General features: G+C 42.7%; 1 protein-coding gene across 1 annotated transcript; it reads left to right on the forward strand.

The window, feature by feature from the left end:
- Positions 1-9,928: 9,928 nt before the first annotated feature.
- Positions 9,929-18,974, forward strand: GPRIN2 (G protein regulated inducer of neurite outgrowth 2). Its single transcript, XM_009272579.2, has 3 exons — positions 9,929-9,981; positions 11,314-11,375; positions 16,239-18,974. Exon 3 carries the CDS (start codon positions 16,255-16,257, stop codon positions 18,043-18,045), a length of 1,791 nt encoding a protein of 596 aa, XP_009270854.1. The 5' UTR covers positions 9,929-9,981; positions 11,314-11,375; positions 16,239-16,254; the 3' UTR covers positions 18,046-18,974.
- Positions 18,975-23,138: the final 4,164 nt, after the last annotated feature.

A 23,138-nucleotide genomic window follows, 5' to 3' on the forward strand; every position in this document is an offset into this window, starting at 1 on the left:
AAATTGTAGTTTTCTCTTTTACTAAAATGATGGGAACTATGGCTCTGAGCTTTAATTGAATTTAATGTAGTTCTGCAGAAGGTGGGGGTTTTGTGCTGGTGTCTTTTACTTAGATGTATGTATTTGTCTTTTAGTAAGCGTTTCTAGAATATACCTGTCACTGTTTCCTTGGGGGAGAAGAACCCCCATAATCCTGTTCATCTTATTCGTCTGCACATCTGCAAGTTTACGAAGATGCTTGTTGATTATCTTTTGTGTGTCTGCTGCGTTTTTGATACTAAAAAAAAGAATAAATTGTATTGCTTTAAATTGTTATTTTTTTAGTACTAATCTGCCAGAGAATGGTTTCCCTTGTTTTTTCCACCATGTGTACCACATGTTTTTTAAATTCCTAAGAAGTTAATATCCAACACTAGAGAAAACCTGAGGAATGCTTTCAGTGCCTTCTGCGTATCAGCTTTGTTTTACACTCTTCTTTCCCAGCTAAATGATCAATCACTATTTCGAATGACCGATAAAATTTTCTCTTAAACCGAAACGTGTCTTTTCGAAAGTCAAAGATTTGATTTGGTTTGGCTTTTTATTGTCACTAGAGTAAATGTCTTAAATCAGAAGCCATAGTAGAAGAGTGTTTTGTGCGTATGTTCTAGTTTATAACCTCCTATGATTAAAAGTAAGAATTTGTGCTGATGCACTTCTGGATTTTAGGGAAGAGGTTTAAGAGGGAGGGGGAGAGCAAGCAGTAATTTCTGTTCAGAGAACTCTAAGCATGAAAGGTGACTGAAAACATAACCATTGGATAAATATATTTTGTAAGATGTTGATCTTGTGCATAAATAAGATGGACCATATAAAGATCAAAACCTACCTCTTTTCCAGTGGCTCATGCTTCAAAGTAATCACCTGATACAAAAATATCGGTGATTTCCTTGCACCAAGACATTGATTAAAGCTTGCAAATAGTTGTTTGCATGTTTAAGGTTAAGCATATGTCTGAATGTTTGCAGGACCTAGATTGCGGTAAGATCCGAGTTCAAAGACCTCTGCACAGAGTCTTTGTGTGAAAGAATTAGGTTTGGGGAAGGTTTCATTTATGAGGGTGGATTAGATGAGGGCTTCGTGTTTTCATGTCGTGGCTCAGTTACCCTGTAAAACACTCTTCTCTGATCACAGGGTTTTGTTGATTTTTACCATCCAGACATTTTATCTTAACTGTACTCTAGAGAGAGCTGCAATTGCAGTTTAGTTTATCTGACGACTATCTAGGGCTGCATAAACAACAGTAAACTGCATATAGCCTTGTGATGTCTGAGCTGGTTTATAATACCAAATGTGGTAATTCCCATTAGATAACCATACCAAATCCACATTTTTCCTTCCATAGTAAACTATACATATTCGAAATACACTTGAAAAATAAGAGTGTATGAGGGAGCATGGAACAGACGAAAACTGTTATTGATGATCGTTACACTTCTGAAGTTTAATTTTCTTTCTGTTAAGGGCAATGACAAAGGGTAAACTGGAGGTAGCTTTAAAACACTCCGGGTGAGCAGAGGTATTTGCTGTACCAGTGAGGTAATGCTACACCCGTCTGCAGGCTGGTTAGTTCTGTGCAGAACAGCAGCAAAATCTTCTTCGTTCTTCAGCAACAATTCTGGAGATTAAAGAGGCTGAATTCTCCATTCCTTTCCCCTATAGTTAATGTTTTAAGATGAGGATGGAGTGTACTTGACTGGTCCCTTCTATTTGGATATTGCAAGCTGTTACACGATTTGCAGGAGAATGCAGCCTAGGAAAGATGCTTTCAAAGGCTCAGGAACTGGACAGAGAGCTGTTAATGGTATTTATTCATTTTCTGTGTTCTATAAGTATTTTTTTCAATGAATCAGAAAAAATAAAAATCTTATTTTTGTTATTGTATGCCATAGTTTTATTGTTGCAAGTGACCCTCTAGTCATTGGGCAATTCTCTTACTTCCTAAAAGAAGCAAAAGTTTGTATCTTTGGCAGATGTAAGTGGTATTTCGTTGCTTGTAGTTCCAAACCATTCTGGCCCAAGAACAACAGTAGAGCATGAATCATAGGCCGCAAATGCTGTTACGCTTTCCTTTCCTTGTCAGCCTCGCACTCTGTTTTTCCCCCCTCATTTCCTGCGACCGTTAGCAGCACCGTAGGGTTTGTGGGCACTGGCCTTTTGGTTAATTCTTGCAGTTTCGTTGTACAGTCGTAAGAGCTTTTTAACTGGTGTAAACTGTAAAGCTGTATGCATATACAGTATCGTATGTGAGAACACTTCTCTTTGGGCTATTAAAATTCTGGAAGATCTGAATCATCCAAACTCTTAATAGTCTTTTTTTCTTCCCAGGGGGAGGGTGGCGGCTGTTTCAGTGGCAAGAGAGAGATCTTTTCTGTAAAAGCAAAAAGAGGGGGAGAATGAAAATAAATGTTGGAGCACAGCGGTCACGATGTCTGCACGAGGGATACAATGAGAAGGCGGTGAACTGAGAGATACTAAATGAGCCATTCTCTGGTTAAGATCATTTGATGCGGTATTTCTTATGGATGCATTGTAACTATTGAATTAATCTAAAGCTATGCAGCTGATAGTTAATATGTATGATAAGAACTGTCCTTTAGGAGTATCCTCTGATTCCTTAGTGGATGGTGGGGAAGAAGGTGGTCTTCTTTCCTTTGCAAAAGCTGTTAAAGTTCTTCAGAATAAAGTTCCACTCAGAGAAATTATCTTTAGCAACAGGACCCACAAAAAATCACTTTGGGGCTGCTTAGATATTTACTCAGAGCATGAGAATAGGAACAGGCTAACTAAATGAAGTTGACATCAGCCAGGTCTTTGCTAGCGTGGTGTTGAGTGCGCACATTAAGCACGTGAGTTATATCCAAGCATCATTCTGCACCAAAAAAGCATCATTAGAAAGATCACCTTTAAACTGGCCTGTCTTTAAAGTAGTATGTCTTCCAAAATTATGGCTTAACTCTTGCACAGTGTGGATTTAATACAAAACAGGGAAAGGAGCAGGAGTATTTCTCGATCTGCAGAATATTTGCTAATTAAGCTTTCGCAAAGGCACGCCTGAGTGTGTAAATGAAGGTTAATGGGATTGAGCGGTTGTAAGACCTTCATTTGACTTGCAGAGCTTTACTCTAGTCAACAGTGCATAAGACTGACAGAAGCCAGTCCATCTGAGCTGAACTGAAAGATCCGACTTCCTTTTCAGCTCAAACTAAGCAAACCTGACATGGAAATTGGAGAGATGATGAATGCACAAAGCCACCCTAACTCTTCTAAACTGGGTTTTCTTTAGACTTTTAAAATTATTTTATTGCTTTCTGCAAAGAATCTGCTGGGAAAGTTCAGTGTTTATGACTGAACAGGGTGGATAAATACGCCTTGGAACGTTGTCAAGGACAAAGATACGTCTTGTTTTAGCAGTTTTATTTGGTTCTCAATGGCCTCTAAACTGTGGAAGGGGTGGAGTGCTTTTGTTGATTTAGTAACAAGAAAGGTGCTAACAGATCGGAAAGAAACTTTTGGAGTTCACTGCCTCCTTCGTATGTATCACCTTGCCTGTAGGATACAGGGATCACTTTTGTGGTTCCTTTCAAAAGTCATTCCTGTTTTACCTCGTTTCAGTAAAAGGTACAGGTTCCACTAATCAATTAAACAAATGGTTTAATATTGCAAAATGGTTGCACATTCCAGCTTCTTTTGAGGCTCAGGATGAGAAGCTGTATGAAAACTTTCCATTGGCAATGACAGATAAAAGCACAAAATTTTGAAAACAATTAAAAAAAAAAAAAAAAAATCATTGGCTCACTAAGTTTGGAAGGGCCCTTGGGAACTCATCTATTCCAACCTCCTGCTCAAAGCAGAGACAGCTAGGAGGTCAGATCAGATTTCTTAGGGTTTTGTCCGCTTGGGTCTTCAATATGGTCAAACCAATGTTTGAAAAGCAAAGAATTCCTGTAAGAGAGACTTAATTCTGTATAATCAGTATCTTGTTGCTAGCAGTTAACAGCAGATGCTTGAAGAGTTATCCTCTAGCTGTCCGTGTCGTACAGGTGGGATCTTCCTCTACCCTGGTGGTGACAGGAACCTGCATTGTCTTACAGCTCTTGCGTTGTTCCGAATTTATACCTCAATATTTTGCGTTTCTGACATTATTAAATGTTAATAAGGAAGTAGAGGCTTCTGCAGCTCATTTTGTGGTTGAGATTAACCAAGAGAAGGGGAAACTTGCTTGTTTACATAGAGCAAGGGTGTAAACATAAGTTCTTGAGGAAGTTCTTCGCATACTCGGATTTGACAAAACATTTGCAAGCTTTAGTCTGCTGCTTTACTGTGTCTTGGTTTTTCTCTCCTTAAGGTCTCTGGTGTCAAACAAGCTTTGGATAGCACCTCGCGAGCATGGGCTCTCCTCTAGCCAAGGTCTAATGTTTTTCTTCTCTCGGTCCTGAGAGAGTAGAGAGATGCTCCCTTTCATCCCTTTCAGATGTTTTCTGAAAACTGTAGATAATAGTTTCCCACATAGGTCTGATTAGACCACAGAGTAATTGGGACAGTTGCTTTTTTGAGAGAGAGACACCGCACTTTGACATAATAACTGTTATTTATGAGGAAATATCAAGTTTGAAAAGGAAACTTATTCTTCCCAGTTCCTCCCATATTCTTTGTTTATGTAGTTTCAAAGCTAGCTTATACTGCAGTTGGACAATGGGAACTTCTAGCAACGAATGAAACATGGTTAGATAGTCGTCTTTTTAGTCCTTTTCAATACTCACTTGACTATACGCGTGTAGCACCACTTAGCCCTCTGGATAGAGATTGCCAGTTCTTTTCCAGCTTAAAGCTACGTAAAAGACAGCTTGCGGTGTGAACCGAAGACTGAAATCTGTCACAGAATCTCTCTGCCAGAGAGATTTTCATGAAAAGTTCATCGTAGTAAATAAAAGCTTGTAAGTGAATGCAGCACTGCAGGACAACACGGTCTGCAGTTGTGACAGCTCTGCTTGTAAAGGTATAATGAATCTACTTAAAATAAATCATTGCTACTTAATATGTCATGCATATATAATATGCATGTTATTAGCATGCATATTATATGTACAATATATACATATGACACCTAATTTGAGAAATTTTGTTAATACTGGGTTTATGTATTTGAAATCCTTAAGATGTACTCATCCTCACTTGATGCTGGGAAGCTGGAGGAGGGGGTGCTTTAAACAGATGCTTCTGAGGCATGGACAGTGTCTGAACTTTGCCGGTAAGATGAGTTTTCTGCAAGGGCAACACGAATTTCACATAGAGATGCTCTATTTATTTCTTTCAAACCAAATATTACAAAAGAAGGGCCAGAATACATTCTTCTCAGCATCTTATGTTTAATATCTTTCATTCCGGGATTTCAGAGTGCTCTGCAATCATGAAGTAAGCCTTTAAATACCTACATCAGGGGCTTCTGCATCTAATCCCCGAGTAACAGGTGAGTAAACTGAGTCACAAAGTGAATGACTTGCTCAAGGTCATGCAGTATGTCAGTGAGCACAGACAGAATTAGAAGGCAATTGTTTCCTCTTTCTAATTACTGAGCAATTGTTTTTTACAATCTAGAAGTCAGATTTCTGTCAGTCTGCAATCTAGAAGTCAGCCTTTTCCCTACCGCTGCTGAGAGCGACTTCTGGGGGTAGATGGATTGCCTTTTTGAATCTTTCCTTTCTCCAGTGTTTTGTGTACAGTTCATAAACACTGTCATTTAAATAAAGAATTAAAGGGGTTTTTTGTAGCCCTTGTGTAGCGTCCAGTCACAGGGAAAAATAAGGGAACGAGAAATGAGGGTAAATTACTAGGCCTTGCTAGATAAGTTGCCAGGTTTTTTTAGGCAGGAAAGAGATTTAACTGTTACATGTAGAAGAAGAATGAACCGTCTTTGATTGTTCTGGTGGGGCATCTTTCAGTCTGTAAATATTGTCTTCCTTTATGCTAACAGAGGTGTTTGGAGAGCTTCAGATCACTGTTACTTTTGTTTATGCCACCATTATTCCTGTTTGATGCCGCTATCGGAATTGCCATCCTTCTATCAAGGGTGATACGTGAACGTGAAAAGCCGCTGTACTTGCGGCTATATCTGGTCAGATTTGAGCTTGCTTTGTCTGCCGCCGTAACTAGTTAGGAAGCTTTGATCTCTGCTGGCACACCGCTGAGCCCGAGCGAGCGGGTTTTGCTGGGCGTGTGAGGCGGAGGCTCAGCTCTGCGCTTTTGGCCACCTCCTTCCAGTCGGCACAGAGCACACGCACGCCGCCGGCTCAGGCTCTGTCACGCAGTCTGTGCGAGGTGTCGGATGCACGTCCGCTTGCCAGGGTGGAGTATCTCGTTGCCCTCGTATTCAAAAGTAACTAGCTACGGTGCTGAATCCTGAAGTTAAAGCTAGGGTGTCCATAGGGCGGGGAGGCTGAGCCAAGCTGACCTCATTAAGCTTTCAAGCAAACAGCAAAAATGATGATTTGAATATTTTCTGCTAAAACGCATGAATTTACAAGTAGATATTTTAATCGCTTGGCCAGTTTGGGTGGAGTTTGGATGTGCAAACTGCTGGCCTCTTGTGAAGATTGCATTAATATGTAGCTGTACTCCCTTGCTGTGAGATTGGAAGCAGGCCGTAAGCGGGCTTTTGGTTTTCTGTATGATTTTTAAGTGCATGATGCTTCACAGGCAACTGTGATTCACGCAGGTTGCAGGCTTGGGCCTCTGATGGGTAGAGGCTTGCTGAGCAAGCTACGGCCATGTGTTTTTGCAGAGTTCCAGATCAATGGGTTTGCTCTGGGGGCAGTCCGTTCAGGACTGAAGAGTGGACCCAAAAAGGGAGCTCTGAGGAGGATGAGTCGTTCGATACCAGGCTGACCCTGTCCCCTCCAAACTGGTACGTGTGATGGAACAGGCTTTGATCCTCTGCTGTGAAGAGGAAAAGGTTCGCTAGTGTCTGCCTGTCTGAAATAAATCCAAATGTAGATGGGTCACTGAAAATTTTGTGCATTAAAGATGAATTCCTAAAGAAATTATGAAATGTTTTTCTCACAGGACTTTTGTACTGCCAGTGGATATCGGTAGCCAGCAATTTTTAACAGCATAAACCTGGCAGCTGAATTAACAGTTTCATTTTGCATAATTCCGTTCTGCTTAAACCAGAAAGGCAATTATATTAATGTACCACTTCTGTAGGCACACACTGTTCACTGTAAGCATGATTCTAGGTCAGTGTTGCCTGCTGTCGTAATATTTGATGGGTTGTTTTTTTTTTTAAAGCCCCAGCTGCTGAAAACAGCTGATTACATGACCGTATCAGCATATTTCATTTGTAATGAAAAAGTTTTAAGTCTTCTGACTGAAGAGACGAGCTTTAAAGAAGTCAGCTGTCAAATACTAACAGTGAGCATCAAATATGACTGTACAATATCTCACGTTTTAGCTCTGTCGCGTACGTTGTAGGGCAGCTTGTACACTGAGGTAGGTCTATGTGCACATGGAGACATAGTGGGAGTAATGTTTTGCTTATAAATTTCTTCTAAAGAAAGATCAAAATCCTAGGAGATCGTTGAAGTTGTTTCTGGGGCAGATGATTAAATAAAGAAAGGTGGCGAAGAGGACGCGTAGTTGCACAGCGCGTCACGTGGTGGTGTCAGGACTGCGTCCCCACACATGCCTCCCTTGTGATAGACTGCACCCCTCTCCGGTTTCCCAATAACTTATTTACAGCCCCGTGTGAATTCTCCTTCCTGGGAATTCAATTAAAGTTGTCATTAAAAGAGTCTCCTTTGGTTCACCCTTCTCAGGCTCCTCTCCCACGGCACTCTCATTTGAGCCTTTTTCATTTTAGAATTTAGAGCTCCCAGCTCTTCTTTCCTGGCTCAGGCTCCGCCAGGGCTCTGGGCTGCCCCTGCTGTTTCTCAAAAGCGAACGTCCATCCTCTTGCATGACTTTTCTTATGCTGTTGGGATAATTGTGGACGCAATGGCCTTGTCATTCTGCCTTGAGGTGAATGTATCGGCAAATGTTCGAGTCTATTCACTCTCTGACACGGCAACTATTTTATTATCCCCCGGTGAGGTCACTGGTAACCGGGCTACCCATGGTAACTTCAGCGTTCGGGGAAAGAGGTCTCTGCTTGGGTCCTCAGTAAGGAGATAGCTGAGGTCCGTTAATACTCAGTGAAAAGGGGACTCGTTCCTTTTCATCTTGTTGCCAGTGAATGCAGAGAGTTGTCTGTCCAGCGTGCTCAGCTTCAGATGGGGAAAAGACAAAGTCTTTTAGAAAAGCCTGATGGACAAAGTGATAATTAACAGGAACGAAAGAAAAGCTGTGACTAGTCAGCTTATATGTACGTAAAACACACACGATCTGTGCTTTTGCTGTGCTGCACACTGAGTGTCGTAACTCTTCTGCTCTCGTGTTTTCTAGCCTGTCAGATGTACTCCTCTTCCTAGAAGTAAATTATGGCTCTGGTGACACGCACCACTGCCACCGGTGCTTCTGGTGCTGCAGAACTGAAAAACAATCCCGTTCGTTCGCATACGCAGTACGCACTTGTCTGTTGTGTGCATCTGATGCCCAGATCAATCTGTCCTGTAGATCTGCCTATAGATCTATAGAAATATAAGATGACCCAAAACATTGACAAGAGGGCATTAGCAGATTGAACTGAACAAGGCGTAGTTAATTTATAATGCTATTCCAAAATGGAAAGCCTAAAGGAAGATGATGGATTAAAGGTTAAGTAATTGGGGTCTCAACCTGATTCTATATTAATCTAGTTGCACTGATATAGTTGTACTTACAGAATTTGGATAAATTCCCTGAAGTTCCCTGATGAGTGATACCTTTTCCCCTATTGTAACTCCTCTATTTCTCCCTTTCCCTTATACCTCACCAAAACAAAATAACAATTAAAAACACCAGAAACCCCTAATCCCAGACACTTGAATCTCTAAGCTTTTTACCGTGGCTAATCCTGTTTTGCCAATGCCTTTCAAGTGGTTTGACTCCCCCCCCGCCCCGCCCAACAGTAGATGTTAGTGATTACTGTTAATGGACTATTTCTTTCAGGGGAGTGTAGTTAGGGAGAGGCCATCAGGTCTCATAATACTAGCACGTCAATCTTTGTGCAAGTGCAAAATGGATCTTTCTTCTCCTGTGCATGTTACCGGGAATTCTCAATGTGGGCAAGCAGGGACAAATTTTTAGACGTGACCATACTCTATTTTTTTTAATTTTGGTGGTATGAGCCTTTTTAAAACGAGCACAGCTCTAAAAGAAATCAGTGTCATATTAGATGATGTTCCTTTTTATGTCATTTTACCGTGGTAAACATCTACCTTAGAAGTTCAGTCATAGATGCCAATAAGGAAGACACATTGCTTAAAATACCAGGCCCGAAGAGAACACAGCGTGAATATGCTGCATCGCTTCTGGTACCCAAGGTAACTTGGCTGTTTAGGCAGAAATTCAGTTACTTCTGTGTGTGCTGTCTTGTGTCCCAGGCAGGTGTCAGCGGTGTTTATGGCTAAGTGACAGCTGCCCCTTAGGTTGTAATTAAAGTTCTGTCATTTTAACCATAAACTGCTCTTGCCTTTTCAAACTTATAACCACGGTGTTTGTAATAAGCTTAAACAGAGTTAAGAACCTACATGTAGCAGCCTTCTATTCCTGTAAGTCTTGTAAGTTATTAAAATCACGCTGTTCCCCTTGTACAACACATACATGTGTTTGTCTTGGAGTTTGGTGCTATTGCAGACATTCTGCGTTTGTCTTATGAAGCTGGTTATTGTACAGGTTACCAAGTGGTGATGCACAGCGGGGCCAGAATGATGCAAACGAAGGAGCGAATTCTGGGCAAAGACCTTGCAACCCCCTGACGCTGCATGTCTTCTCAAAAAGCGCCAGTGCTCGCCATGGAGGGTCCTGGTCAGTACCCGAATTAACGCTCATCGTCCAGAAATTTTGGTATGGCTCAAATCACCTAACCCTTCCAAATTCCACACTTGCATGTTAATGCTCTCACCTCTGAAACCGGCTCTGATTTTTATCACTTATTTTGCAGTCAGATGCTGGTTTTGAAAGCAAAAAATGAAATATCTGAAGAAAAAAAATACTTTTTTTTTTATTGTACGATCAGCAAAGTGAAGAAGGGTGAAACAGCCTGCAGTCACTATTACAAGTCTTGTTGATTTGTGGGTTGACCATCACAGTTATATAAAGCAAAAATAAACTGTGGAAAACTTAGAGAAATAAGTCTCTGGCATTGCATGTATTTTTCTAGTAAACAGTATTAAATTTTAAATGAAATGTCTCTTTGTCTCTTCCCAAATTCTGCAACTAACTTGCATTGTTTAATGTGTTAGGCGATTCATACTGCATCACAGTATGTTTAGTTACTGTAGTAACAGAGTACTTACAAAAGAGCATAGTCAGTGTCGTGTAACTTGCTAAGTTATGGTGCAGATTTTTGCTTGAGACAGTACTCAAAATAAAAAATCCTTTCCTGGGATAAAGGATCCAGCAGCTGTGTTACTTTTATGGCATTTTGTAGTTTCTTTCTGTGCTTGTTGGAGGAAATGCACGCGTGGCTGGATCTCTTTTGTTATTAACACATCGTCTTATGTTAATATCCCATGTTGCTATCCTCGTTATGAAAGCTATGATTTGTTTCGTGGATGTTTTGTTTATCATATCACTCTTTTGAAGCCTGCCAATGCCGGGAAGAAAGCAACCACTAGCAAATACATAATGCAGAAGCTAAATACGATCGTACTGAAATATCATGTGGTATTATTGTATTACATGAAAGCTTGCTCTATATATTGACTTGATTGTAAGGAATTATTCCACTTTGTATCCACTTGTGTTTGTTGTCAAAATTGTAATTAAAAGTACGTGCATGGAATACAAAAATACTGAAGAATTTTGGAATCATAGTTAGTTTACCAGCGACTGCCTTTCAATTGATAACATACATGATATTTAATATTCTGAGACTAAATTTACTAGTGCATTAAATAGGACGCAACTTTAATCATAAGTCATAGCAAAATACACATTTGTTGCTTTAAAGTAGTTCAGTGGAATTAGTGAAAGCAGCCTAGATCCCCCTCATAAGCTATCTGAAGCTAAGCCAAAAATAGTAGATGTTAATTCCATTTCTATCCTAATCCTTTCTCTGCTTGTCTAACAATTTTCTATATATTCATAGCAGGGTATCTCCCTCAAAGTTCACGCTTTTCTTGTTTGTGTATTCAGGTGCAGACTTCCTTTGAATTTCCAAACGAAAATCTCTCGGATCAACTCAGAATCTACAATAGGTATTTTTGAATAAAATTACTTTCCTATAAATTATGTATTTACTTTTTAAAAAGCAAAGTTAAGCAAAGCCGTCTTCTCTGCCCAACATGCACAAAAAAGTTGTTTCGGGTCCCTAAGCACCCACTGAGTCAGCTGTGTTTATACCCATGTTTCACGGGGGTAATCCATTCCTGATTAGCTGATTCACAAAATACAATGGCATTGCACGACTGTGAAATCAGAGAGGTTCCACGTTTTGGGTTGGGGTTTGAGGTTGTTTTTTTTCTTTCCGGTCATTTTTTTTTACAAAGTTTGTCACACCGTTCTCGGTACCCGCCCCCAGCCCCTCCCTGGCCCATGTGTTGGTGTAACCATCCAGACACTTCTGCTTTCCTGCCCCTTCTCGGAAGTCGTCGGCCGGACGCCGTCTGCATGAGCTCGTGTAGGAGGTACAGCACCTCCAGCGTGTGCACGTGCAGCGCTGTGTCTCTTCGGCAGGGACGTATATGTACACGTAGGAATTTTTGTGTACCCTGGGGAATCAGTGCCAGCATTGCACGTGTGAAACGTGGGGTTTGGGAAGGTGGGTGTGGGATTACGTGCCATTTCCAAAGTCTTAGGAAGAAGGGCACCGCATGTGCAAGTTTGCTCTGGGTTTATGCCGCTAGTAAGTTTGCGTTTCTGCAGAGGGGAGCGGTCTTCTGTTCCCTCCCTGTGCTGATGTTAGCGATCGGTGTGGCTGGATTGATGATCTGATGTAGTGAGAGCTAAGCCAGTTTAAAAAAAGAGAAGAGGAAGGAGAAGAGAGAAGAGAAGGAGGAGAAGGAGAAGGGAGGAGAAGAAGAAGAAGAAAAGGAGAGGAGAATGAGAAGAGAAGAGGAGAATGAGAAGAGAAGAAGAGAATGAGAAGAGAAGAAGAGAATGAGAAGAGGAGAATGAGAAGAGAAGAGGAGAAGAGAATGAGAAGAGAAGAGGAGAAGAGAAGGAGAAGGGGAGAGGAGAAGAGGAGAAGAGAAGTAGAAGGGGAGAGGAGAAGGAGAGAAGGAGAAGAGAAGAGAAGAATAGGGTCAGCAAGCTGCTGTGGTTTGTGGCACACCTGCACACTCACTTACGCTACTGTGAAATGCTGCGGCAACATTTGGCTGCAGCAGAGGTGAGGAAAGGCCGGGTCTACCAGACATTGATTTGTTCTGCAGCCGTCACCCTCCATGCAGAGCTCCATGTGCACCGGTCTGGCTCAGGGCCCTGCCTCTGCCAGGTGGGCAAAATGTGCTGGTTGTGTAAGGGCTCGCAGGTCTTTCCAGAGTGGGGAAAAGGAGCGGGGAACGGAGGGAGAAAAGCAGCAGGTGGCCCATAAATGGGGAAGTGTTCAGGCTGTCTGGGAAAACGTTGGATTTCAACACGATGGGAAAATGCATTCTTCTAAGAGAAGCTGATTCATCCTGTTGGAATGGGGCTTTGTTTTCTTTTTTACTGTTTTTTTCCCCATCCTTAACTATGTCCTAAAGCATCAGGTGAGACGCCGTTTTACTGAACTGGTAATTGTTCCCATTGTTTTTAAGGTCCAAAAGTCACAGGATAATTGTTACAGTTGTGCTAGCATGGAACACTGGTCTGTCTGAGCAAAGATGTTCAAATGCTGTTGATGGTTGCTGGTTATAATGTTATATATGTATTTGTACATGTATAATATGTGTAGCATTGGCCCATGTTTGGTCTTGATTTCAGCTGCAGTTGGAGTCTATGTGGGTGGGGCAAAAATAAATTTCTTCAGAGTTTCATTTGAGTTGAACCTTCATCAGAGTTGAAGGTTTCACTGCAAACATCACACTGGATGTTGTTTTCAGTGATGTCAGTGTATTTGGACCATTTCGTTCATCTGAATGTGTTTCTTCACATTCAGGTCGTGAATCGATCTCAAATGGCATCACTTCTTCCAGTTACAGAGGTTTCTGCAGCAACGCTACATAAAGAAAGCAAATAGAGGTCTTGGTATCTGTGTATACATACATGTTTGAACCGTGTGAACTTTGTGGGAGAGCTCTGCAAAGTTTGTGCAGCCTTCTGTCATCTGTAACAGATGCGTTTGAAGCTTCCTTCCACCTGAGACTCGGTATTTGTGACTGAGGATTTCCATTAGTAAATGTTGTTTCATCCCAGCGTGTGTGAGAGCCTTTGCGGGTGTTATCTTTTAAAGAGATTAAACGTAAAGTCTTCACCTTGCAGACAGCTATGCTCTGGTGTTCAATCCTATTGACGCCTTTGAACTCTGTGTGGCAGACCGTGCCCATGTGTGTAAGTGGCTGCGGGATAGATTACATGCTGGAGGAGATGAGTGAAGTGTTTTAAAACTGTCACTTTCCCAGTTCTTGCTTCTCTTCTAAGTGTTGAGTGAGATTTTCTGCGGGCTTTTGAAAAACATGCAGAAATACATTGATGGCCGGCCTGGCAAGAAGTGGTTGCTTCTGACTGCAGCTGCACTCAGCAGTGCCTCTAACCCGGGAATCTGAAATTCCATTCCCGGAAGAAAAGATGTTTTTGTGTTGTCCTTAGATGCCACCAGCCTGTGGAGTCCCGCAGGCCGGAGAGGCTGCGTGGCATACAGAGCAGGCTTGGTGCGGGTGGAGCCTGTAAGGAGTTGAACTTCTAACTGAACAAGCATGTATGAAGGGGGGGAAACTCCTTTTTTTTCTGCATACGGTCCAAATTTGAGCAAACCCTAATGCTAGAGGATATTGCTGCCAATCGCAAGTCCCTACTACGCAGCCCACTATGAGAAGCTTCTCAAAGAAGCAATTGCAAATACTGTTATTTTTTTAATGTTGTCTTGCTCAATTCAATTTCATTATGGAAAACAGCCAACGCAAGTGGATTTCAGGTGATGGGAAAAATTGCAACCTGAACTATTAGCTTGCCAAAGTTAACAACAAAAATGGAATTACAAGCGTAAGCGCAGATAGCTGTCTGGATCAGCGGCAGAGCTCTTGGTTTGTGGATGGAGCAAAAGGTGTGCTTTCCATCAGTCATGTTGGTAGATGACTCTTTGAGCATGCAAATATCATCTTAAAAGGGTCATATATTAAAAGCTTCCCACTGAGAGGTTTGAATGTGAGCCCTTGCAGCCACTGGTCCCTTGGTGTTTTGAGTGAACTTTCCTGCTACACTTACCCAGTGCTTTTGTCCACCTCGTGTACATACCTTTCTTGTTCCACACACTCACTTTTACTTCAGTGACACAGTTCACAAGAAATGGTGAAGGTTTCTTTAGGAGTCCTGCTAGGGAGGCAGAGTGTGTAGAGTGCATCTGAGGGAAAGTTCTCTAAAATGAGAACTTGTGGCTTCCACTATACTTCTGCACAACAAATTACCCTGTAGCACGTGACCTGGAAGCAATGAAGAAACGCTCTAGATTTTTCTGTTCAACAGAATGGGTTCTCTTAGGACAGAGATATATTTATATGTATGTGTGTAGATAGCTATAGATATATGAGCGTACTAAAATAACTTAGTTATACAAATGTTGAAAGACCTCTGTGACGCCAAGGGAATGTGAGTAGTCAATCAGTGGAAGATCTGATTCAATCAACAAAAATGGATCACTAAATCTGGTTAGATTCAAAATCTTCAATTACAACTTCTCTTAGATGTGGAAGTGCTGACATAAATGTTAACAACACATAGGATACTATACCAGCCAGTAGAAACAAGTGTTTTCTAACAATAGAATTGATTGAGTGCACTGAAAAAAAGGACAGAAGAACCACGATACCTTGGTTAAAGATTTTCTTGTTTTGTTTTTACCCTGCTTCTGGTGCAGGGAGTGTGTACCTTCCGCAGCCAGTGTGAACCTGTGGGTTCCCAAAGGTGATCGGCAGAAGCAGCCCCAGCCATGCACTGAAGCACGTACCCTTAACTGTGCTGAGGGTGCGGACTTCCCATCCAGCTCAGTGGTTCCCAGGGGAGTTTCACCTCCAGCCTCTCACTGGATCCCTCTTTGCTGCCACCTCCTATCGTGCCAGTGGTAGGCACAAGGTAGAAAGCCCACTGACCCTGTCGTGGGCCAGCTGGGTATCTTCACCCCATGCTGCCCAGCGTTACTTGTTCTGGGAACGCTGGCACCGACTCCACGCAGGCCCGGCAGGGCTCATTTCCTTGGCTTTCATGTCATGCCTCCTCTGCCAGAGGTGGTCAAAACAGTTTTGTCCACATCTACTGTACATTTGTGGGGACTCGGGGAAAACGGTTGACTAAAAATAGCGATGATCTTGTGAAATGAAATCCAAAGAAGCTTGTTAGGAGGGGTGGGGGAAAAAGGGAGAACTTGTTCAGTTGTTGAGGCTTTGTTAATGTTTGACAGCTCCAGCAGTGACTGGATAACTTCTGAAATGACAGCGTCAAGAGACTAAAAACAGCAGGTTTTTTGTTTTGACAATATAGTTAACATCGCTGGCTTAATGAACACCATGGCGAAAACCCACCTTGTTTAAAAATACTTCTGTCTTTGCCTTAAGTTACATGAAATCTCTGGATGTCCCAAAAATGGCTCCAGTAAATTCAGGGGAGATGATACTTGGCAATGTTGAGATTGTTATTGCTAAAAGCTAGAAACCAAGAATTATTTTCCCTTTGTGTTTTATGAAATGGAAAAAAAACAGAATTTCAATAAATCCTGAATCTAATTCAGGGAAAAACCCTTTGTGGAAACTGAAAATGGAAACTGGCCAGTCTGAGTACACAGAGACTACAGCAGAGTGCTTTTTTAAAAGTATTTGTGAACTGTGAAAAGCAAGAAGCCCAGGCAGAAGGTCAATAGAGATTATGGTTTCCAGTGCATATATTTCCTTCTTAAATTGCTTCTTTTTCTTCTCCACCATTTCTTGCAGATACCTCTTTTTTGCCATGTCAGCTGACAGCCACCGGCTCCACACTCATTCCTACCAGGATGCACTAAGTTCTACTTGTCACGGTCTCTTGAATGTCAACAGTCACCCCCTGTCGAAGAGCTCCTCAAGTCTGGCCTATACTGGGCAACCAACTTCAGAGGAAAGGCAAAGCAACAAACAGGAGCTGAAGAAAAGCCACAGTAGCACCATCTGCCATACCCTGGGAAACGAGAGTGATGCCAGGAGCGTGCCGAGTCCCGGATGGTCCTTCTCGCAGCCTGGGACGACGGGCCTTGGATCCGTCGTCCAAACCATAAGCGATCAGTCAGCCGATGACAATTCACAGAGCAGAACTAAGACTACAAACCATTTTCTTATCACTGAACAGTCCGCAGCATCCTGGGAAGCGGGGGACACTAAGATGTGTGTAAAGAGCAGCACTGTTGAGAATGTTTCTTCAGCCTGCGTTGTACACCAGCAAAGCATGTGTGAAATGGAAGAACCAGGAACTGCCCTTCAGAGAAGCCACTCAGACCTAACTTGCAGCTGCAAACAGCAGGCTTACGTCACTCACATGGAAACCAGTGCTGCTCACTCCAGCCTAAGCTCTTCTAGCTGCAGGCACGCTCCGCCGGTGGCTAGGATGTCTTTCCAAACACAGAGGTATGGATCGGAAACAAATGAAAATACATCTCGCTTTCAAAACCTTGTGACTCATCTTCCAGTTCTATCTAGAGACCAAAAAGTACCCACGAATAGCTTCAACAGCGGTGGTATTCCATGTAATGCTGCTGTTTACACAGATCCTGGAACGTTTCACACTGCTGTTCTAGGACCCCACATGCCTGGAAACGGTTTCTCAAACCGGACAATATTCAGTCAAGCCACTGGGATTATTCCTGGTGGTCTGACTTACGGTAATATTTCAAACTCTGCGTACTCACCCGTGGTGATGACAGTTCATAACAATTCTGCAGGGCCCTGCAATATATGTCAGGACCCTTGTATGAAAGCAGATGCCACCGTCCCTGCCTATTGCCATTCTTTGCCCATACCATCTATACAACTTGTTCCGCGGTTGCTGTGCTCAGTTAGCGAGTCGGGAAAAGGGCAGGCAGCACCTGGCTATTTTCATTCCTTTTCTACTTCAGACGTTCTGACGTATCCTAAGCTGGTGTCTTCAGTAAGCGAATCGGGCCTGGATGCCAAGAGAGTCCTGAAGTGCTGTAGCATTCCTGCAGAACAACTGCAACGTGCTCAGCAGGAGAGAGCTCCTCCAGAAACAAAGGCTGCCTGTGCCTTTAGGAGCCAGCAAGGTGCAGACATGGTAATGACAACTAAGGATATGTGGACTATGACCTCTATGAATGATTTAACCAAAGGACTGAAACCGGCTCTTGAGCGGAGAGATGCCGAGGTACAAACTCTTCCAACCATGGAATGCAAATCTGTGGCAACAAGCCCAGCGGCTGCAGCAGAAGGCCACTCGCATGTGTTCCCAGAGGTGAACCTGGAGCAAGACTTGGAGGCCCCCAAATCTCCAGTACGTGAAGTGAGATGGGATGATGAAGGAATGACATGGGAAGTCTATGGGGCATCTGTGGATCCAGAAGTCCTTGGGTTAGCCATTCAAAAACATCTTGAGATTCAAATAGAACAATTCCAGAGAAAGCCTGCTCAGCTGGCTGGGAAAGGTCATGAGGAGCCACCTTCTGATCAAATGGGGAAAAAAAGGCCGTTCAGAACAATGCTGCATTCCCTGAGATATCCGAGCTGCTGTGCTCGTTCCAGTGCTGCAGTGGAGTGAGCAGAGCTGTAGGACAGCTGTGCTGCTCTTAAAGTGTAAATAAATGCTGACCCTTATGTGTTAAGACAGTACATGCGGACAGTCCACCTCAGGATAAGTGGGAAAAGTTCAGCGACCATCAGATACGCATCAAAGCAAGGAAAAACCCGTGGTTGGGCCACGTAACAGAGGACATAAGGTTGTACCCACATCATGCCATCTGAATGCTCTTGACTGTGTTTAATGTAGCACTGTTTTATTCTTCTGTTAGTTTTAAATCATATTGTAAGGAATGAGACTTCTTTTCTAAATGATGCATTTTTTAAAATAATGATGATTTTTTTCTGTATTTTAATAATTGAGGGTTAGAAAACAAAGTTAGAAAACGATGCTTTGATCAAAGTTCTTAGCTTTCAATCCTACTCCCTTAAATTGCCTTGGGAGCTACTTTGCTGTTAATTTGTAATAATGCTGGCTATAAACCCACTTTAACAGTAGACAAAATGACAAACTAGTGTAATGATATACGACAAAGAATTGTAACTTCTGCTGCATAACTCTGTGGAGTGATTTTGATATTGCTAGTCTGAACTCTTCCCTTTGCAAGCTGATGGACACTTGGAGGATGCTCCTGCAACTTTCAGATTATTTTGTGGTTATGATGAATTACACTCTAAATATCCAGAATTGATGTTTACCAAGTGATTGACACAAATGTACAGTATTACCAAAGATGACTCGTGTAATGCGAATTACTTACGGAATGCCTGTTTATTAGAGACAGGAAACAAAAGCTGTTCAGATTAGTCTGTCACACTATCATACCCTACAAAACATAAGCAGTTTTGTTTTGCTTATCCTAAAAGTAATTTCCAGCGAGTTCTTTTTATGTGCATTGATCCTGAACAGTGGTTATTTTGTTGTTGCATAAACCACAGGCGACAGTTTGCGTGTAACCTCCGCTCGTCTTGTGTTCCCTGCCTGGTCTGACATCAGGCGTCTACTGAAAGCGAGACTTTGTGCGCTCACCAAAGCACAGCTCTAAGGTCGTTCGTTCCGAGTGCCTTGGTCACACGGGCAGCTCAAAGATTTCTTTTCTCCCAAAACCAACTTTGCAAACCATTTCCCGGTGAGAAACCTTTTAGGACGCTGTAATGCAGCCGTGGTGCGGGGCCTGTTTGAAGTGAAAGGTTTGTCAAGGAAGTTGAGACTATTATTTCCAGTGTCCTATGTGACATTGGTCAATGTCTAAGATTCTTCAGGAAACTAGGAATGTGCCATTTTTTGATGAAGAGAGAGGAGGAACATTCATTTCTGCCTCAAAGGAAAACTTGCGGTGTCAGAGAACTTACTGCTGTGGAATTACCCGTTCTTCTTTAAACGTGTGTGGTTGTGCATTTGTTGGTTTGGGTTGGGTTTTGTCCCAGCTTCCTAAAACAGTAAGTTAGCAGGCTGTCTACATAACGTTCACCTAACGTATATGAACAGGAGCCCCTGGTGCTTAGGACGGGTTTAAAATGTCAGCTAGAAAATCCTTCACTATAGGACCCGCTAGCTGGAATGGGCTGTGACGCATTAATTTAATAACATAGAGGTAGTTCAAGATCAAATTTTTGTTCCTGGACAAAGTGGAATTAAACAGAGCTGGCTCCTGTGAACCTTGCTTTGAGTTCAGGAGGCTTCATTCAGGCCCTGGGACTTTGGCCTCAATAAAGTCTGAACTCGAAACGACTTTTATGCAAAGCAAGACTGAACCCACTGGAATATGACGCCTTACTCAGGATGCCTCTATAGCTGTGAGCATCCATGTTTTGGTCATGATCCTAGATGTTAAAGTTCGTTTTAGTAAAGCTTTACTAGAAGTCAAGAAGTAAGGAGTAACTAAAAAGTCAATTCCGCTGTTATTTAGCGTTTAGCTAAACACTTTCTATACGGGCTTATTTTATGGTCCGGAGTATCATAAGCAGTAGCAAACACTGATTTCTTCCTTTCTTCAAATATTACACTTTAGAATTTTAAGCACTATAATGGCCTAAAACCTTGTGTTGTCTGTTTGCTTGTCTGCGGGTGTGCAGGAGAATTAAAGATTTGAACAGTTAAACTAAAGCTTTAAAATAGCAATGGTACCTTGCTCCCGTGATCGGCATAATCCATATTTTTAAGCTATTTGACACGTGGAATAATCTTGATTCTCCTTACTCTGGGAAGATGATAAAATAGAATCAGTATCAAACTGGTCAGAAAGAGACATTTGCAGAAGGGACTGGAACAATACGGCAAAGTCCCTTGAGTGCTTTGGCTGTTGTATACTACAAAAGCTGGAGCTACTCTTGGATGTCATACAGCTCTGGTGTGACTTACCTGTGCTTTATGCACGGGTGCAGATTTGCTATTACAGTACTAAACACTGATTATCATTCCTCGATAAGAAAAATAAATGACAAGCAAGGGGAAAGGACACCAATGATTTGCTAATCAAGAAAAACAGATGCTCGCTCATTACAGGCATTGACAGTCTCTAGGATACTAATTGGAGTCGCTGACGGTAACAAAAATGGTGTTTGTCTTTGAGGATTTCCTATGCTTTGGGGAAGGATTAAAATACAAGGCATATTAATAGAGATTTGGGGGGGGGGAGGAACCCAAACAAGATACTCATCTGAATATTAACTACACAGATAAAATAAGTCGTTTCGTTGGTATGATGGATACCTCTTAAAAAAGGGAATTTGGATTCACCTTGCATTTGGGTTCATTTTTTTTTTTTTAAATTTAAATCCAGTCAGGCTGTAGATTAAGTATTCTTCATATCAGTGCTCTGTTCAGGTGTTACTCTTGTAAATGTGAGAACTCTATCTCTGTTTTTTAATGTTTTCTAACTTAGGAAAACCCAAATCCATTACATTCTACTCTTAAATATAAATAAAGTAGAAGGAGAACTTACACTAGATTTGTAACTGAGCGCGTCAGTGCTGAACACAGGTGCTTGTCAAGCTAGGGTGAAATCGAGGTGTATTATTTTCTCCAGACCATTTGAAAACCAGTTTGCGTTTTATCACGTTGCCTCTGCTCCCAGCCTGAATGCTCAGGTACCATTTACAGCCGATCAAATCGGGGTTGCCCGTCGCACAGATCCTCAGTGGGGGCTGCGCTGGCACGCTGGGAGCTTAACCCTTTTGCCTGTGCTCCTTCTTTCCCTTGAAATATGGGAACAGCCACCTGGCAACGCAGTGTTTTGGGTATGTTCTATCATCCCTAGATGCTAACTGACGTCTCCAGGACTGAACCGTATACGCTACTTGATGGCTGTAGGATTGATAATGGGCTTAGGTCAGCGGTTCAGCACGGACTGAAGGGAACCGATACCGGTATCAGTATAGTGATGAAGTAGCTCTGAAAAAAAGTTGTAATAATTTCACTCTGAATTATTACCTTTCTCTGGTAACAAAGGAGATGTATCACCATATTTACTGTTACCATTCCTGGAGGAGAGGCCAAAACCTGTCAGACATTTGCCACTGACTGACTTTATTAACATTGCACAGTTGTAATTTGAGATAATCTTTGGTTGCGGGGTTAAATACTGAAATAGAGGATATTCTCTCAATGTTTTAAATAAAAACCTTCCATAGTTAAGTCAATTCTTTCAAAAAAAAAAAAAAACAAAACAAACCCTAAAAAGTTGCTCAGTCAATGTCACATCCGTTAGTTTTAAAATCATTGTATCTATCTGTTTGGTCTTCTCCTGAAAAATGTTAATTTGTTCTGAGAAGGGGCCTCCTAGAGTTGTGTTTGTGACAGGCTGCTTAATGGCTGGGCATGGGGTGGGAGGGCCGCCTAACCAGGTTCGCTCCGGGCCCAGTAACAGGGCTGCCCCCGTAACAAACTCCCCAGCGATTCCTGCCGGCCCCAGGGCGATGAGGAGGCACCAGCGGGGATGGGGGTGTGCAGCTGAGGGGCTCTCCGAAGCTGGCAGCCCCGTGACGGGGGTGCTGTGGGCTCGCTCTCATCCCCCGGTTCAGCCTGCGGTGTTTGCACGTGCCTTCGGCCTCGTGGTGCTGGAAGAGACCTTTAGCTGCCACAGCCTGGATCCTGAGCTGGTTCTGCTAAGGATGGCCACAGATCTCACCCTTCGCACACGGGTTTCGCTTTAGGAACCCCTGCTCTGGAATGAGCTTCTCTTCCTTCCAGACGTAGCTTAAGAAATCGCGCGTTGTACAGGGGAGCCAAAAGGCCCCACGGAGCGACGCTGCCCCGTGCCCGCGGTCCCCTGAGGTGGGAGCGAGCGGGGAGGAAAATGCAATCGGCTGTTCTGTGCCCAACTGTGACCGAAGATGTTTCGGGGGGAAAAAAGCACCTCCACTGTACAGACGGGGGGAGGTATTTCTTCCTGATGACTTCTCTGCTTATAGACAGTAAGAAATAATGGCAAGCTGGACTAATTGCATTATTGGATAGACATTTAGCCTTTTAAATCCAAAGCAGTAATGACCTGTCTGAAGACGTGCTGAGGTAAGAGGCCTTCTGGAAGGATGTTACTCCCTGTTAAAGATGGAATAAGAAAAACCGTGTAGCTTTGCTTAGGAAAAGCAATGTGTGGTGAGGTTGGGATAAAGCAGAATCTCGGAGCAGAGACGAGACCCGGGAACGCCAGCTCCAAACAGGGAGCGGGGCCAGGTGCCCTCCAGACACCGCTAGCCCCTTCTCTCAGGAGCTTTTCCAACTGTGAAACTGCAACGTTAATACTTCATTACCATCTGTTCCTTTCAGACGTGTCGAGGTGATTAATTTGTCGTCTTAAGCCCCTTGAAAATGAAAGCAGTCTGTTTGTGCTAAGTAATACTGTTAATTGGCAAGAGAGAAGGGGGCAGCATGTGGGTTTACGAGTTGGAAAGAAATAACTCTAATCAACTCCTACGGTACCAGTTAAATAACCTGGTGGGACTCGCTGCGTCAGTCACTTGTGTCTCTCCCTTTCAGGGGACTTTAGGACTCCAAGAGCGAAGCGAGTTTTGGTTTCTAAGTTTTATTTCTTTTCCCTCCATTCAGAACTATGGGTCTGAAATGAAGAACACAACGTGCCTCTTGAGCTTCTTTCCAAAGCCTCGTTATTT

Source organism: Aptenodytes forsteri, unplaced genomic scaffold (genome assembly GCF_000699145.1).
Source record: "Aptenodytes forsteri isolate BGI_AS27 unplaced genomic scaffold, ASM69914v1 Scaffold106, whole genome shotgun sequence".
Lineage (NCBI taxonomy): Eukaryota > Metazoa > Chordata > Aves > Sphenisciformes > Spheniscidae > Aptenodytes > Aptenodytes forsteri.